This window comes from Astatotilapia calliptera, chromosome 23, assembly GCF_900246225.1.
Source record: "Astatotilapia calliptera chromosome 23, fAstCal1.2, whole genome shotgun sequence".
Classification (NCBI taxonomy): domain Eukaryota; kingdom Metazoa; phylum Chordata; class Actinopteri; order Cichliformes; family Cichlidae; genus Astatotilapia; species Astatotilapia calliptera.
Window position 1 is genome coordinate 39,327,398 of NC_039323.1, and position 19,009 is coordinate 39,346,406.

Sequence of the window (19,009 nt, forward strand, 5' to 3'; positions counted from 1 at the left end):
TTCAGCTTATCTCAATAACCCATTAATCTTGCTTCATGGGACACCCCGAATCTCCTGAAATTAAGAATACACACTTTACTGGCCACATTACACTCACAGAGGTGTTTATTTTCAATTATTTAAAATAAAATACACTTTCAATTTTACAAAATAACGGTGGAATATTCATTTTCTTTGCTTTTGACAGTGAAAGGAAAAACACCAACAAAAAGGACGCTGTAGCAGTAACAAGAAAAATCAGTTTGTATTATCAGATTTTAAGAAGAAGTCATTTCAGAAAAACATACATTTATATTTTATGTCTAAATTACAAATTATCACCCAAATTAGGACAGTTTGTATTTGAGTTTTCGGTTACCTCTTGAACATCTCTAACTGGAGATTATATTTAAATATATTTGCTGAAGCAAGAAAACTAAAAAAGCAAAGTCTTTGTTCTAAGTGTCACACTTACTTTGTTCTTTATCTGTGAAAGTAGACGAGGCCTCTTGGATCACTTCCCTTCAAAACCATACGTGCGCACGCACGTAAACATGATGATACCATGCTCTGACAGGAAACAGCCTCTAAAATGGAAAGCGGCTGTTAGTTGAATGTGATGACAACAGTGAAGAAGAAGATGGCTTCTGCTGCCACCATCGCCGTGTTTCTGCTCTGCTGCTTCATCACTGCCTCCACAGGTACGCTACACTTCATCTCTGTATGCTGTCAGGTGTAGTTTTTGGTGAACTGTATAAGCAATTAGCTTTAAAATCCAAAGTTTATGGCTTTAATTTCAAATGTTAAGTGTCAAAATTCAAATGTTTTTGAAAGATAAAATCATTTATCAGTGTTTAGCTGCACACAATTTTTTAACACATCACAGACACTTGATCTGTTGCTATGTAGCATGCAGTCCTTTTTTTCTGTACGAAGCTCCCACTAAAAAGCTCCTACGTAAAAATGCCTTCATTTAGTTGTAGTTGATGAACTAAAGCATAAATATAATTATCTTATTTAAAAACTTAGATTCAATTTCATCTCGTTAATTGTTTGTTATTCTGCGCTGTCATTTACCATCATTAAGAGTTTGTTTCGTACTTATGAAATGCAAATTTGGCTTCATTCCTCAATAGAGGACTCAGAAACTGAACAGTGCTGACTAAAAAGAAAAACTAGTTTGTCTTCACTGGACTGGACTTAATTAAAGTTATCACTGTCTTTACATAAAGACTTTTGAATTTAAAAAAAATCATTTAAATGATGAGTAACAAAATCCACGTAGGTTCAAGTCAACCACACACAGAGTGGGGCGTAGCGCTGCAGCGCTTCACCCCACTCTGTGGAATCTATAAGTCATAAACTGCATCACTTCACTTCTTCTTAGTTTTACATTGAATGTTGTGATTATTTCAGCACTATTTACAGGAATAAGTGATCTTCACACGATGTCAGTGATGCCTTTTGACAGTTTTCTTTGCAGGTCATGCATCATGTTGACTGGTTGTGTTTGAATTTTACAATCTTTACAATTTTTACAAAAAAAAAAAAAAGACATTCTCACATGACAGTTATATAGATAAATGCCTTTTTGTCTTTTCTGCAACTGTAAAGTTGTGAGAGGCATTTTTTAGGAAAGGCATGCAAGAGTCACAGGGAAGTGGTAACGGTCACGGGCAGACGCTCAGAGCTCTCTGGGTTAGAGTCTTGAGAACCGCTTGTGGTTAAGATGGAGAGAAACAGAAAACTTATGGTTAAAATTTTAAAAGATAATGCCTTTTCTCTTCCTTTTTTGCTACATGAAAGGTGTGGGGCAATTACCCACGAGTCACTTTGTGACTGCCTCTGAACAAAGGCACTCAACCAGCTTGGACTAGTGTCTCAAAATTAGTGATAACAAGAATCTTATTTTCTTGTTATCACTTTGGAAAATATTAATGTTGTGACTCTTGAGCAGACGACTGATATAACCTCTGATTTCCTGTGGGTTCCCCTAATAGAAAATGAAACTGTCAAGTTGTTCAGTGATTGCAAAATCCATTTTACTGAGTACGTCTAATTGTCTTCTCGGTGTCTCATAATCATGAAGAAATGCCATGTGCCTTTAAAAAATATTATCTGGTGCTCCCAACTGACGACAAACTAAAGTTAGGTTTAGTTTATGTTTAAATGTGCACAGTGGTCTGAAGAGAAACAACAGGATATGAGATAACAATCATTGAGCCTCAGTGATCTGTCCTATCATAGACATTTGTCAGCTACACAGCGAGTGTATAAACTTGTTGTAGCGCACGCACAAATGTAGCAGATTAAAAGAACTCAACCTACACAGAGATCAATCTAAAAACGTGATCATCTTCTACAGTAGTCGACTTTTATTGGGAAGACCAAAAAAGACAAAAACCTTATTCTGAAATATCAGCTGATTGTCAGTGATTTATCAAATTAAAACAACGTATCGAACATCTCCTGATGGGTTTTTAGTAATTTCTTACAAAAAAGCCACTCAGAGACATTTGGACATGCAGGAAATGTGTTTGATGCTGTGCACAAAGTCATTAGTTTTGGTATATTTATGTTTACAACCTGCTAATGTCCCCTCTAAGTTAGAAATATTTTACAATTTGCAAACAGAATGTAAATGTTAGTGCCTGATACTTTCTTTGTGCATTGTGATCTCTTTACAGCTACTTTGGAAATTTGTAATGTCCTTCAAATGTTATAAATTGACATACAATCATTCAGAGCCTTTCTAACATGGCTAATCTCTTTCTTCATCTTTCTGTTTCAAAGGCTCTCAGGATGATTGTGTGTACGCTGCAACAGGATCAAGCTTTACTGTGCCACTTAGATATAAGTTGAAGGAATCAGATAACCTGAGATGGTTCAAGGACACAAGAATAATCTTTTATCGCAGACAGAAACAGGTGATCACAGGGAAAAATGATGATGTTGATTCAACTGGATCACTAAAGCTAAAACAACTCACCAAAGACAAGTCAGGACGATACAAACCAGAGGTTTACACAGAGGGAATAAATGCGGGGGATTTACCAAGTGTGCATTTGTGTGTATTAGGTAAGTAACAACACATTATACATACATTCATTTTGGTAATACAAATGTACTTTATAGCAAGTGTTCTGTCTGTTTCTATGTTAGTCACACATTTAACCCACAGAAAACTGCTGGTTTATTGATATACTAAAGTTACTGTCTAATTTTGTCATGCAGTCTTATTACTTTTTTAATGTATTATCAGCAGTTCATATAATGTTGATATAATCAAATTTTCTTTACTCAGACCGTGTGCAGACACCCAATGTGACGATGACGTGTACAGGCGATAAGACAAGAGTCAGTTTTACTTGCAGTGTTGGTCAGGTGAGGACAATATTTCATGTTTTATTGATATTTCCATGTAGTGAGTCCCTCAAATAACTTATAATTAAGCTGCTGAAGAATCTGTGGACAAAGGTCTCATTTCACCTCCACTGAAACCAAGCAGTTGAACTGTGTTGACTGTAAAATGCAGCTGAAACAGCAAGATTTATGTGCACATATTATTTTAATATATAAAATGGGATACAGCTAATCTGATTTCAGCTGCATTCGGCTTCTGTTGGCAATCATTCTCTTTGCCTCATGTTTTAAAGTTTGATTAATTAAGTTGAGTTTAGTTTTTTACAAAAGACACAAAGACAACGACCCACTGATTAAAATGCTGAAATGTATTTAAGAATTTGTCTGTCAAATTATTAATTCCACAGTTAATTGTACAGAGTCACCACACACACAAAAAGAAAAATACTCTTATATTCTGAGCCGTGCACTGGAAAAACAAGAAAAACAAAATGAAACAAAAAACTACACACACACACACACACACACACACACACACACACACACACACACACACACACACACACACACACACACACACACACACACACACACACTAAGCCTTCAACTAATCTACTAATTGTGTTTTCTCCCACAGAATGAGAAGATTGAATGGTTTAAGGATGGTAAACAGTTGGCAGAAAAAGGGAAGACGGTGACGAGAGTAGCCAAAGACGTGGCAAACGCCCATTTCTCTTGCAATGTTTCTAACACCATCGGCTCTGAGATCAGTCTGCCTGTTCAACAAATCTGCTATAAGCCTTGTAAGTATTACTTGCTGTCAACTCTGCAAACGTTTAAATTTGCCTTTTTCCAAATGTTCATGAGCTCATATCATAATAAGATTCTTTTCTTCTTCTCTTGTTTATTCCTGAAGTTTTCTCTGAAACAATATTTGGAATTAGCATCTGGGTTTTAGTGGGTGGTGGAGCAGGTATGTTGTGTCTTCTGTGTAATCCTTACATTTTAACATGTGTCGCATTGCTGAAATGCAGAGCAATTAAGCTTGAAGCAATGAACACAGGATTCAAATACATAAACTCTTTACTTTACATGTCTAATACAATTTATTTTCATCTTCATCAGGTATTGTTCTGATTTTGATCCTAATTGTCATCATTTGTTGTATCCGGATCAGACGAAAAAAGCATGTGCGACTAAACGGTGAGATTTTATTTTTATTTTTTTAGTTATTTTAAAACCACTGCATATAATCTGTTAGTTACTTAAGAAGCTTCATTTCAGTCTAAACTTCTGAAAGGTTACTTGTGGAGCTCCCCAAGGTGCAGTGCTAGGACCACTATATTTATATTTAGACTTAAGTTAATGTAATGGTAGCAGGTTAAAGACATTTCAAACTGCAGATGACTCAAATATATTTTGAAAATATTGTTAAATTATGGACGAGGCATCTAAACCTGATCTTTCAAAAAAGCCATGCTGCAAATGCAAGCAATGCTCTTTCTTATTTAAGATGATAACACTTAACTGGAGCCTTTTTAAAAATTTTACTGACATAATGATTTAGCGGCCTAAAACTGCAGGGTCACATGCAGTCTGATCCAAACTCCACATGAACCATGTAACTCCGGCACACCACAACGTGTTTAGTGGTTAGTTGTGTACGTTTAGAATAGAATAGGGAATTCAACTTTATTGTCATTGCACATGCACAGGACAGGGCAACGAAATGCAGTTTGATCCAATCCAGAAGTGCTTTAGTGATATAGATATATTACATTATATTAGCAAGTAATATAGATATGTGAGTATAATTACAAGAAATGGGTCTTATTATGGTATGTTATTAATGTACACGCGTATGAAGTATGTTGTGAATATTCTATAACTATAAGTATGTACAGGCTGTAGACTGCAAAGGAGATCAACTTATTTTTATTTATCCTTTTATTTATCCTTTTGTGACACAACCCCATCAAAGCCATTTTCTCAGTAATAGCAGGTTTTACCTTTTTTCTTACCAACACTTTAACAGAGGATGGTGTTTCTCCGGGTCTGATTTGTAATCTATGCTTATTTTAACAGATGAGAGGGAGCTTTATTTGCAGTGGAGCAATCAAGAACAGGAACAGCCTGATTATTATGACCACCGCTACCTGCAGCAACTACCTGGCAATACCAGCAATATGGCTGAAAACAGCAACTCGCCGAGCAACATCCCGAAACCTGGCATCTGTACACACTGTGGCCTGAAGAGAGACGACTTGAAATAATGCAATCACCAGCATCCAGCCTCAGCTATAAGTCATTTATGTTTTTCAGCTTCGTGTTAAATGGATAAACTGGCTGCACACAACAAATTGGCAGATTAAAGGAAATGACCTCAAATACACAGCCTGAATAAATAATAATGAGCATGTGGTTGACATGAAGTGACTAAACCAGATGTACGAACCTTAATCTGAAATACCAGCTGATTATCAATAATTTATTGAACTAAAACACCATCAAAACATCTCCAGACTTTGTTGTTTTGTAAGTAGATTTAAAAAAAAAAAAAGTTACCCAGAGAAAGTGGGACAGACAGGAAGTCGGACTGTTTACATCTTCTGTAGTAACTCAGGCCGTACAATGTGGGCGCCTTTGTAAAGAATGACTGTTTAATCTTTGTGTCAGTACATTAAGAGCTTTCTGCTCTCTTTGCTCCTTGTTTTGAAGGAAAATATGCTCTTCTCGATGGGAAGGGTTCATGCTGTATATTTGCTGTGAGAGTGAAAGTTCAGGACTTGCGTATTTTCATGTGTTTTTTCTTCTTTCAGATTTAAAGATTCCCACAACTGTGCACTGGACAATATATTTGTTGCTGCTTCTGTACCACATGCTGAATGTATATAAAATCCATATAATCAAAGTTCAGATCATGTGCAGATGCTTGCAGTGATTAAAAAGTGCACAGGGAAGTCATAAGTCACATTTATAGTAGTAGAACGTGTGGGCCGACTCCCAAAACCCTTCCAGTGATTCCCTTCACTGTAAAACATCAAACTCCAGGTGTGATGTGAATTGTAAAATGTCACAACTGTGTTTGTAGTAGCCTATGTGCATGTGCATGTGTAATGTAATGATGCCACCTTGTGGACATCTGCATATACTGACAGCGTATCACTGTTTAAGTCTTGATGCATGGCTCAATGATCCAGGTAAGGAAATCCCAAAAAGTTGATTCTGTTCATCTGGACGTAGCGTTGTCGGTGGAAGAAACGTTTCGTCACTCATCCAAGTGACTTTTTACATTTGATCCAGTTTAAATAAAAAATGAGACAGAAAACAGATTAAGACTCAGAGTTTGCTGCACATAGAGAGAGGATGAGTGCTTCAGGATTAAAGGATGAAAGGATGTGGACAGAGTAGTTGGACAGTACACTACAGGACACACATCATGGAAAAGAGGGATTTGAATTGAACAGACAGCTCAGATTAGACTTCATGGATCTACAGGTTGATCTACGTATACATGAAGTATGAATTCCTCACTCACTGTCTTACTTATCTGAGGAGGGGAAGGGTCTGTCAGCTAATAACAGTCACACTTATTTGATTTCAGTTAGTGTTGCAACTCAAAGTGTTTAGGAAGCACGGGCACATAATGAGGCTAACTTTCTGTCCTACAATACACACTAGAATAACTGTAAATGTCTCTCAGATTTCCAGGTTAAAATAAATAATGTCTGTGTATTTGTTTTGAATATATCATGATTAAACACATAGATAGACAGTTGTACTAGCTGATATTTTGGGTTTTATACACCAAAATATAAGAATACATTATAAACTTATATCAAATCACTGTGCAGACTCTGTGCTCTCGGCCACTTTGACTCTGTCCTGTAATAAATTACTATCTTTTAATAATGATACATTTACTACTTTATCACAGCTAAGTGCTGAAACTACTAATTACTAAATAACTTTATTTTGTACTTTCACATCAAACTGATAACAATAATAATAATTTCGGATAACTTTATCATTTATGGTGGACTTCTTTCCATGGATACTGTTACCGATAAAATAACTGTTTCACTGGTTTCTCTTGCCTCACACTAAAACGCTAACACAAATGTTAGAAATTTGATTATTTATTTTGTTGGGCTGATTATCATGCGGAATACAAATTTAATAGCATAGAGTAATGTTGAGAGACTGAGTGAGCAGCGGCGCCCTCTGCAGTTTGTGTGTGTAAGTGCAAAAGCTTACAGCACCTGGTATTCCCAGGCGGTCTCCCATCCAAGTACTGACCAGGCCCGACCCTGCTTAGCTTCCGAGATCAGACGAGATCGGGCGTGTTCAGGGTGGTATGGCCGTAAGCGAGAGAATAGCTACATAAAAGACCTTTTATAGCTGGCAAATGTTACACACTTTGATATATATTATTGTGCTAAGCTTCATAGTGTGTGAATGTGTGTGTGAATGGGTGGATGACTGGATGTGTAAAGCGCTTTGGGGTCCTTAGGGACTAGTAAAGCGCTATACAAATACAGGCCATTTACCATATGTTACAGCGAAACATGCAAACCTTAACTGCAGCTTCAAATTTGAGCTGCAAAAACGCTTTTCCAGCAGTAATATCACGATAAGAAGACATGTTCAGTGTTAAAGTGACAGAGGACGATTTGGAAGTCAAACATTTTTGTCACTTTTTCTAGACTTTCACTTATATATAGAACATAAAAATGTAAGTGCGTACGTGTGTGTGTCATCACAGCATGTTTAAAAAGGCTGTTTCTGTGCTCTTCTCTCGCTTACGGCCATACCACCCTGAACGCGCCCGATCTCGTCTGATCTCGGAAGCTAAGCAGGGTCGGGCCTGGTCAGTACTTGGATGGGAGACCGCCTGGGAATACCAGGTGCTGTAAGCTTTTGCACTTCGACACGCAAACTGCAGAGGGCGCTGATGCTCACTTCCTCAACACCACTTACATCACACCCATTCACATCACATGTTAACATGAGGTGGAACGAAATTATGTACTTTATCTATGAGAGCAGACGAGGCCTCTTCCCTTCAAAACCACACATGCCCACTCACATAAACATGATGATGCCATGCTCTGACAGGAAACAGCCTCTAAAATGGAAAGCGGCTGTTAGTTTAATGTGATGAGAACGGTGAAGAAGAAGATGGCTTCTGCTGCCACCATCGCTGTTTCTGCTCTGCTGCTTCATCACTGCCTCCACAGGTACGCTACACTTCATCTCTGTATGCTGTCAGGTGTAGTTTTGTTGTATTTGAGGGAGTTTTAAATGAGCGATCAGGTTGACATTTCAAAGTTCATGTAGATGCAGTAAATGAGATAAAACATCAAACAATTGTGCTTCTTTTAAAAAACTGATCATTATATTTACAAATTACAAGTATCATTCACCCAAAAGTGACCCACCAAATAAACTGTAGTAATCCTGTACTACACAAAGAATGAAAGTGTTCATTATTGGACTAAATGAGTAACTCTAATTATTTGAAACATCACACTGCCTCATCATAGTTCTTGTGATTACAGTCACTTGTCTCCCTGTCAAGCAAAAACGTTTATATGCGATCTTCACGTGATGTATTGTTGTCTGTCATCGCTGATGCTTTTTTGACTGTTTTCTTGGTGAGACCATGCATTACTTGGGCTTCATGAAATTAAGCACATTCCCACATGACAGTTATAAAGATAAATACTTTAATTCTTTTCTGCACATGTAAAGTTATGAAAGGGATTTTCCAGAAAACAACATTTCATGCTAAATGAAAGGTTTAGAGCAAGTGGCTCTGAAAAAAGACACCCAACCAGTTTTGAGTAGTGTGTCAGAATGAACGTAGAGGCTTACTTTCTTATTATTACTGAGGAAAATAATCATAAGATGATTGATTTCCTGTTCCCTTGACAGAAAGTGAAACTCTGATAAAGCGACTTAGTGATTGCAAAATTCATTTTACTGAGAACTGTTTTTGCACATTTGGTATATTTGTTTTCTTTGCAATGTCATGATGATTGTCGTGATCTCAAAAAGTTCCAGTCAATCTAAAAGTAGTCAGCTTCTAAAGTAGTCGACATTATTGAGAAGAATGTGAAATATCAGCTGATTGTCAATGATTTATCAAATTAAAACACAATTATAACATCTCTATGGAGATTTTGAAAATTCTCACAAAGATATTTGTACATGCAGAAAATGTGTTTACATGCTGTGTACTAACTCAAGCTATGCAATGTGGACACCTTTGCAAAGCAGCGTTGCTCATGCACACAGAAATTAAATGTTAGTGTCTGACACTTTTTATCTGCATCGTGATTTCTTGGCAGCTACTTTGGAGCTAATTTGTAAGAGGTCTGTAGATGGAACAAAGTTTAGGTACAGCCCTGAATTTAGTATGAATAACACAATGTCCTTCAAATTTTATAAATTGACATACAATCATTCAGAGCCTTTCTAACATGGCTAATCTCATCTTTCTGTTTCAAAGGCTCTCAGGATGATTGTGTGTACGCTGCAACAGGCTCAAACTTCACTGTGTCACTTAAATATAAGTTAAAGGCATCAGAGAGCCTGAGATGGTTCAAGGACACAAGGATAATCTTTCATCGCAGACAGAAACAGGTGATCTTAGGGAAAAATGATGATGCTGATTCAACTGAGCAAAGACGAGTCAGGACGATACAGACCAGAGGTTCACAGCACAGAGGGAATAAATGTGGGGGGAAACTTACAGAGTGTGCATTTGTGTGTATTAGGTAAGTAACAACACATTATACATACATTTATTCTGGTAATACAAATGTACTTTATAGCAAATGTTCTGTCTGTTTCTATGTTAGTCACACATTTAACCCACAGAAAACTGCTGGTTTATTAATGTACTAAAGTTACTGTCTAGTTTTGCCATACAGCATTATCATTATTTTTTTAATGTATTATCAAGATTACCTCTTATAATGTTGACATGATCACATTTTCTTTACTCAGACTGTGTGCAGACACCCACTGTGAGGATGACGTGTACAGTCAATAAGACAATGGCAGTTTTACTTGTGTTTGTCAGCTGAGGACAATATTTCATGTTTTATTGATATTTCATATAGAGAGTTCTTCAAATAACTGACTCATAATTAAGCTGCTGAAAACTCTGTGGACAAAGGTCTTCACTTCTCCACTGAAACCAAGCATGAGTTGAACTGTGTTGACTGTACGATGCTGCTAAAACAGCAAGATTTGGGTTTGTATGTATTTATTATTTTATTATATAAATTGGAAAATAATCCAGAGTGTAAGAAAAGATTAACTGATGTTTTGCACTGGCTGCTTTGGGCAATTATTCTCTTTTCTTGTTAGGGTCACGATTAGTCGATCATGTTTTCAAAAGATTAATTCTGCAGTTATTAATGTTTTCACTCATTTTTGTTAATTCTTTAATGTTGAGTTTATTGCCTAAAGTTCCCTCCAAATAAAAACTCATACATATTTATATTTTTTCAACAAAAAAAAGCCCTGAGAAATTGTTTGCTGAACCTTGCACTGGAAAAAAAAATTCTCACACACATGTGCACACATACATCCACAGATACATAAAATCTATGGATAACAGAACACTCAAACCCTTCTATTACAGGACTTTTATTTTTTACTGGATTTTTGATGTTATTCTTGAAGTCTAAACTTTCAACTAATCCAGAAATTATATTTTCTTGCACAGAATGAGAACAACTTTACGATCAAATGGTTTATGGATGATAAAAAGTTGGCAGAAAAAGAGATGATGCTGACGAGAGTAGCCAAAGATGTGCTAAATGCTCGCTTCTCTTGCAAATGTCTAACCCCGTCGAGGGTCACTATACTTGTTGTTATGCTTAAATTACTTATATTTGTAGTACGTGAAACACATTTAAAACTTTTTTTGAATAATTGCAGATAATTCAAATGCATTTTGTGTTAAGATCTCTTAAGAAAATCTCTTAAGTTATGGACATAGCATCTAAATCTGCTCTTTAAAGAAAAAATGCAAATGCAAGCAGCACTTATTCATTTAAAATGATCTCATTTAACTTCACTTGAACCTTTTTTTAAATTTACTTTTTTTTTTAAAGTTCATTAAAAAGTTTGCTTGGGTGTATTTGATCTGTAAATAAGAGTGGAGTCAGAATAAAGTATTTTCATTTAATATTTTAATTTGTTTAACTAATTAAACATTACATTAAGAGAAGGGGACTCTTCTGTCTGTCCTTATTTTAACAGATTTGAGGGAGCTTTATTTGCAGTGGACTGATCAAGAACAGGAAAAGCCTCGTTATTATGAGCATCGCTACCAGCAGCAGCCAGCTGTCAACACCAACAAAGAGGCTGAAAACAGCAGCGTCCCACAACCTGGCACCTGGGCACACTGTGATCTGAAGAGACACAACAGAAAATAACATTATCATCACCGTCTGGCCTTAGTGATGAAGTCATGTGATCTGTGCAGGATGCCTATAATATGTTATAATTAACCCTCCTGTTATGTTGGTTTCCAGGAACACCAATTATGCTCCTGGGTTAATTTTAACCTGGGCAAATTGACTCATCCAAAAGTGTCAGAAACACTGGCATTGATTATTTTACAATTTTCTTTTATAATTTTGATTTTATTTTTTCGTTTTCTGTAGTGATGCAGATGACATGTGACATCTCTTCTGTTCTGGGTCAGTCAACATAACAGGGTTAATTTAAAATCCAAAGGACTGAGAAGCACTTAGAACTGGGCAGTTTTGTATCATGGGCAGGGTTCTTCCTGGCTTGGCATGAACATATGAATAATAGGTAAAGTAAAATTACGGAAAAAGCGGTTCTGGTAGCTAAACGTCCAGACTGTCCTGTAATTATAAAAATATAATTTGTGTTAATTATAAGAAAGTGTATTTTTTTGCTTTTCTTTATTAAAAAAACAAACAGAAAAAACAGAAACTTTTCTGTCATTTCTTACTTCATTACTTCCATGTAGCATGAATGGAAAATTTGTGAAACGTATGAAAATTCAGTTAAAAGTCCAAAATTTATGCCCTCCTTCACAATTTCCAAAACTATCCAGTGCAGTGGGGCCAGATTGGAGTCTTTTGTCGTGACAGGAGAATGGCGGCTAAGCTGTCATCCCTGTTGGACAACGTCTCCCACCCCATGCAGCAGACTGTGACAGCACTGAGCAGCTCCTTCAGTGGGAGACTGCGGCACCCACGGTGTGGGACGGAGAGATTTCGCAGGTCTTTCCTCCCCACTGCTGTCAGACTCCACAACAAAGACTTTAACTGAACAAACACACACATCCACACATGTGCAATAACACTAAGTGCAATAATCCTTTCTGGCATCGTTGTATTTTTACTCAGTTGTATATAGCATTCGTATTCTATTTTTATCTTATTGTATATTTTTATTCTATTTTATTCTACTGTATATAGTATATTATTTTATTCTATTCTGTACAGTTGTGTACTGTATTTATTCTTATTGTATTCTAATTTTTGCGTCATAACTTTTGCACTGTCCACTTCCTGCTGTGACAAAACAAATTTCCCACGTGTGGGACTAATAAAGGTTATCTTATCTTATCTTATCTTATCTTATCTTATCTTATCTTATCTTATCTTATCTTATCTTATCTTATCTTATTATAGCCGCGGGCCTTACGTTTGACATCCCTGGTTTAGAGAATTTAATGAACATATCTATCAGATTTGACAACAAGGCTGCCAGACTCAGGCCAAGTTAGAGTCTTTAAACCCTTTATTCACAGTTTCTCAAACACTGGTAGGAGACACCCAAGTCACGTGACCACTACTAATTGAGGCTTTGGCGTATTTTGCGCCAGTTTGGACACTTGACTGCTGTTGCCTGGACTGAAACAAACCTGATGACACGTCAAACTCCCAAAACCTTTAAAGTCCTCAGCAGCAGCAACAAGCAGATTGTAGGCTGTGAAGTCAGTGAAACCCACAGTACCCACAGTACAGTGATGGACGATGCGCTTTTAATCCACAACTTTCAATATTGGCAGAAAAAAGAGGAACAAGGCTGGTGAGAACTTTGAAAAAAAAATCATACAAAAAGCGGCAAAAATCTCATTTTTGATTAAAACCTTTAGACAATCGAGACCTTGTTACTCTACTTCCCCTTATTCATCTTATTTTTTATAAGCAGAATTAGCTACAATCATCTATTCACAAGTCCAATCGTGTGACTTTTATTCACTTACTTCCGTTTTTATTCTTTATAACCAGCATGTTTTGTGTTTTTGTCTTTAGACGGCATGTATGACATAATCTGCTGCCAGGTTAATAAATTGCTATCACTGCAAAACGAGGAATCCGCGGTGGAATATGTAATCAATAATCAATAGTTGCCAGGATCACACCGCTTCTTTCACAAGGATTATTTTGAAAACACGCCACCACGATGATCCCAAACAGATCCTGGAAATGACCGGTTCTGGGGGCGGATCGGGTCCGCATCGCTTCAGGTTTCATGATCACAGTTCCCAGGATCACACCGCCTCCTCCCTGATTCAGAAGACACCATCTGATTGGTATGTAGGTTCACGTTTATCATCATCATCTTTTTACTTTATGATTCTTTTATGGATCACATGGACTTTATTAATCATCATCTGCTGTCTGATAGCCTCACTGCAACTTAAGCCTTGTCCACATCCACACTGCTTTGGGTGGGTCTAAACTTTGTGATCACAGAATCATTGTTTTTAATACGCGCGTGTAAGAAATCGATGCAAATCTATCAACGTTATGTGTGCTGTGAACCCCGAAGACGAACGCGGTCAGTATCCATGATTGCTGTGATAGAGGAGCTGAAGAGAGAGTGGGTGAGCTGGGCTGACTTATAACAGCGGAAAGAGAGAGAGAGCGAGAGATTCCTCTACTTTAAATAATAAATAAATAATATTAAATACAAGAGACATTTTCAGCTCTAACCACAGTCTGGTCTATTGTTCTTTGTTTTTTACTTTCACTTTCTGTTTGCTGTGTTCGGTGACGTCATCCTCACTCTCTATAGCCAGAAATTGAAGCAATATTCCTGTTGGAATATATTTTATTGATAACCAAAAGGGAAACTTAAGAATATGCTAGACAGTCTGGATTGCATCAGGTGGCTGGACATCTGCCAGCTTTCTGCTTTGTTTGCAGCTGTTTTTGTTTCTGTTTCATGTTTTTTGTTCATTTTTTTGTTCTGTTGTATTTTTTTCACGTCATTAGAAGGCCTATTATGTGGGATGGATATTCATGTATCCCTGATTTGGACTGAGTAACTGTTTGGACCTGAATGTGATGAGAAGAGTGAAGAAGATGTCTTCTTCTTCCATTATCACCGCTGTGTTTCTGCTCTGCTGCTTAGCCAACGGCTCCACAGGTACAAACACAATTTAATGAATCATTATTAATTCCTCAGGCTTTATTAAAGAAAAAGTTCATTTTAACTTTTCAAATCGTTCTTTAAGATGCCACTTGTGATTGGCCAGATGTTCTATGTGATTTAGTGATCGTGCAGTTTTATTTCTATATTTCTTTTTTTCTTTTTGAGGCTCTCGGTGGAAATGCATTTTACCATCAGAAAAACCTAGAATTTAGCAATAATTACTGAACTAAAACATCCAAAAAGTTTTTACTGGTCCTTTACTGGGGGTAAAACTCCACGAAAATGTTGTATTTTACAGTCAATTTAAAGGCTGATTTTGATATTTTTTGGTAGTGGCGCTGAAATGGGAGCGGCAAATGAACTCAAGGAGTTGGAATGATACATGAAAATGAAGATTTCCTTATTCTCCATGAAAATATTAACATTGTGCCTCATAACAAGATGACAGATGTAACTGCTAATGTCCTTTGATTTCCTTCACAGAAAATGAAATTGTTAAAGTTGTTCAGCAACTGAAAAATTCCAAAAGGTTGATTCTGTTCATCTGGACGTAGCGTTTTCAGTGGGAGAAACGTTTCATCACTCATCCAAGTTAGTTCTTCAGTCTCAGATTTGTTACGACTGAGAGGACCAGGCTGTGTGTGTGGACTCAAGTGCAGACACAAAGGAAGGCAAACTGATGTGAATACACTGCTTTATTTACCGTGACTACTTTAATTACAATGCAGGGAAAATATGTAGGCTATGAACTGTGAACTAAGAAACCTATGAATGGTTAACTGTGAAGTCTAAGACTATGAAACATTAAACTCCAGCTGTGTGCTATGACTAGATACAAGAGTCCATGAACAGATCCTGGGAAGGGGGGGGGGAAGGAGCAGTAGGTGCACAGAGTCACTATAATTCAATTCAATTTCTTTATTGTCCCACAAGCAGGATAAAAATAAACAGAACAATAATATAAAATAATAATGACAATAATAGTGATAGAAAGTCCAAGGACAGTTATTTGCCATTGAGGAGACAAGACGCAGTAGGGATAAAAGAGACCTGGAGTCTTTTAGTCTTCCTCACAGGTACTTTAAAACGGCGGCCGGAAGGCAACAACTCAAACTCACTGTGAAGTGGATGGTTCAAACAATTAATAATAGAATGAGCCTTTCTAAGCACATTTCTATTGTAAATGGCCAAAAGTCCATCTTGCCAGCGCCCTGAAATTTTGCTAGCAGTTTTTACCAGAAGTCCGAACCGATTCTTATTCTTCACCGTCAGGTTACCAAACCAGGCAGCGATACAAAAGGACATCACAGATTTGATAAAACTTCTATAAAACAAAGACAACATCTGAGATGAGACATTAAAAGATCTCATTTTCCTTAAAAAGAACAGTCTTTGTTGAACTTTTTTAGTAGTGGCATCAGCATGAGATTCAAAACACAGTTTATGGTCAAGTACCACACCTAGATATTTATAACTCTCAACGATCCCAATATCGGCAGTTTTAATGATAGTGGGTGATGAGCTATAAGAGGACTTCCTAAAATCAATAATCATGTCTTTAGTTTTTGACACATTAAGTGAAAGGAAGGACTCATCACACCAATTCGCAAAATCATCTACAACCTGTCCATGGCCTGACTCGTCCACCACTAGAAGACTGACGATCACTGTGTCGTCACCAAACTTCAGGATGTGTCTGTTTGTGAAATTGCTGCGACACTCATTTGTGTACAGAATGAACAGAAGGGGAGAGAGGCAGCAACCCTGGGGAGATCCAGTAGAGGAGGAGAGCACATCAGAAAACACATGATTCACCCTCACACATTGTGACCTATTAGTCAGAAAGTCTGTCTCCCAGCGGACCAGACTAGTGTCAAGCTTGAAATGATTTTAAAGCCTGTCAGCAAGTAAGAAGGGTTGAATTGTATTAAATGCAGATGAAAAGTCAGCAAATAATAATCTTGCAAGGGTGTGAGGGGCCTCAAGATGCTCATACAAGAGAAGCAGGAGTGTGACAGCAGCATCCTCCACACCTCTCCCTGAACTGGAAGGGGTCAAGATGGTGTTCAACATGCATTAAAATCTCCTTCTTAATTATCTTCTCAAATGTCTTCATCACTAAAGAAGTCAGAGCCACGGGCCTAAAATCATTCAGTGCCTTAGGAGAACTGCCCTTAGCAACAGGAACAATGACAGCATGTTTCCAAATCTTAGGTACTGTCTGTAGCTCTAAAGAAAGTGAGAAGATATAGTGAAAAATCCCACTCAGCTGATCAGCACAAGTTCTCAGTACCTGTCCACAGATGTTGTCAGGTCCAGGACTCTTGCTTTTAGTGTGTCTAAAGAGATTAGCCCCCTCTCATCAATACAAATTGATGGGGGAGTGATGGTCTTTTCCCTCAGTGTGCTGGTCTGCCTAGAACAGTCAAAGTTCTCAGAACGAAGGTAAAAACTGTTAAGACTGTCTGCCAGATGTTTGTCAGAGGTAAACCCCTCTAAGGTAATATTACTTTTACCTTTCGTCTGTAGCCCTGCCATTGTTTTCATACCAAGCCAAGCTCTTTGGAGGTTGTTACTGCTGAGTTCTGCCTCAGTCTTATTTCTATACCTCATCTTGGCGATCTTTATTACAGCCCTCACGTCCTTCCTCAATATTCTCATAGTGGGAACGTCTCCCTCGTTAAAAGCAATTTTCCTTTTAAGAATCAGATCCTTAATATCTTTAGAGAGCCACGGTTTGTTATTAGGGAAAGTCTTAAATTCTCTGACTGGAACCACAGAGTCTTTGCAAAAAGAGATGTAGCTACACACCACATCGGTGAGTGCATCCAAATCAGAAGTGCTCTCTTGAAACACGGACCAGTCAGTGCAATCAAAACACCCCTGAAGGGCAACACAACTGTCTTTTGTCCAGACATTAGTCCGCTTCACACAGGCCTTCTCCCTCCTAATCACAGATCTGTAAGCAGGGAGGAGGTGAATAACATTGTGATCCGAAGAACCTAGCGCAGGTCCGGCCACAGACTTATATGCCCCCTTAATTGGTCCATAATACAAATCCAGCGTTTTGTTATTCCTTGTAGGACAAGTGACATATTGAAAGAAATTGTTCAGTGATTTCTTAAGATTACAATTGTTAAAATCACCGAGAATAAAATTAGGAGCATCCGGTGAGAGAGTCTGCAGATTGTGTACCACTTTAAAAATGGCGTCGGCAGCAACTTTAACATCAGCTTTAGGATGAATGTAAACAACAGTGACAAAAATTTGAGGGAACTCCCTCGGTAAGTAAAAAGGCCTGACAGATACTGAAAGGAGCTCGATGTCAGGAAGACACAACCGCTCCCGCACAGTAAAGTTATTACACCAGCCCTGGTTGATATACAAACAAACCCCTCCTCCGTGAGATTTGAGTGTTACTCCACAGTTCCGATCCAATCTGACAGGGGTCCCAAAGCTCTGATTCGCAGTGAAGTGTCACTGTCCATATCGGTCAGCCACGTCTCGGTAAGCGCCATCAGACAAGCCTCCCTGTAATCCCGTAGATGAAGCACATTTCCTTGTAATTCATCCGTTTTGTTCCTAGGAGATTGGACATTGGCCAGAATCATAGAAGGCAGAGGAACACGATTCTTCCTCCAAGTTTTCTTACACGGTGACGCACGCCGCCTTTCTTTCCGCGTTTTCTCAAGCAGCGGGGCTTTCCAAAATTAGTCTTTGACCGGGCAAATAAATCCTCACCAAGAATCACATCTGTCCGAGCATTAGAAGAGTCGTACATAGACAAACAGGACCACTGTAATCCAAGTAGTTCCTCGCGTGTATAAGTGATTGTCAGTGAGAGCGAATGACTCCAGGTGAATATCGGCAACAACAATAAAACTAAGGTGTAGAAGATCTCCATCTCGGCAAAAAAAACTTCATAAAAAGTTAAAACCACGGTTAAGAACAGAGTTAAAACAAAGTTAAAAAGAAAAAGAAAACGCCAGTAAACACCTGCTGCAGGTCGCCACAAGAGCAGCGCCCCCTCACCACAGTGAGTCCTCTCCAGAGTGTGAGGCGTGTGAGGCTGAACCCTCTGCCACTTCTGATGGTGTGAACGTGGAAATAGAAGAGATAGACAGTCAGTGGAATTCCAGTGAATCACGGCTGGTTGATTAAACTATCATTGTAATGGCTTACGCGTTGCAGGCTAAGGGGGACTAGGGAGGAGAGTGTCCAA

General features: G+C 37.9%; 2 protein-coding genes and 2 non-coding genes across 4 annotated transcripts in view; 3 read left to right on the forward strand and 1 right to left on the reverse strand.

Annotated features, from left to right (window-relative positions):
* The first annotated feature begins 474 nt into the window (after positions 1 to 474).
* On the forward strand, positions 475 to 6,578 carry LOC113016004 (uncharacterized). Its single transcript, XM_026158444.1, has 7 exons — positions 475 to 680; positions 2,773 to 3,057; positions 3,284 to 3,363; positions 3,980 to 4,145; positions 4,259 to 4,315; positions 4,468 to 4,545; positions 5,428 to 6,578. The coding sequence occupies exons 1-7, from the start codon at positions 599 to 601 to the stop codon at positions 5,613 to 5,615; spliced, it is 936 nt and encodes a 311-aa protein (XP_026014229.1). The 5' UTR covers positions 475 to 598; the 3' UTR covers positions 5,616 to 6,578.
* A 1,014-nt stretch (positions 6,579 to 7,592) lies between these two features.
* Positions 7,593 to 7,711, reverse strand: LOC113017050 (5S ribosomal RNA). Its single transcript, XR_003271381.1, has one exon. It is a non-coding gene; the product is annotated as a 5S ribosomal RNA (ribosomal RNA).
* Positions 7,712 to 8,142: 431 nt separating this feature from the next.
* LOC113017024 (5S ribosomal RNA) lies at positions 8,143 to 8,261 on the forward strand. The gene has a single exon (XR_003271356.1). It is a non-coding gene; the product is annotated as a 5S ribosomal RNA (ribosomal RNA).
* Positions 8,262 to 14,627: 6,366 nt separating this feature from the next.
* Positions 14,628 to 19,009, forward strand: part of LOC113016553 (uncharacterized) — a 109,781-nt gene continuing 105,399 nt past the window's right edge. Inside the window, exon 1 of the mRNA XM_026159454.1 lies at positions 14,628 to 14,781. Within this exon, the coding sequence (XP_026015239.1) occupies positions 14,700 to 14,781 (82 nt within the window). The 5' untranslated portion in view covers positions 14,628 to 14,699. The remainder of the gene's footprint in view (positions 14,782 to 19,009) is intronic.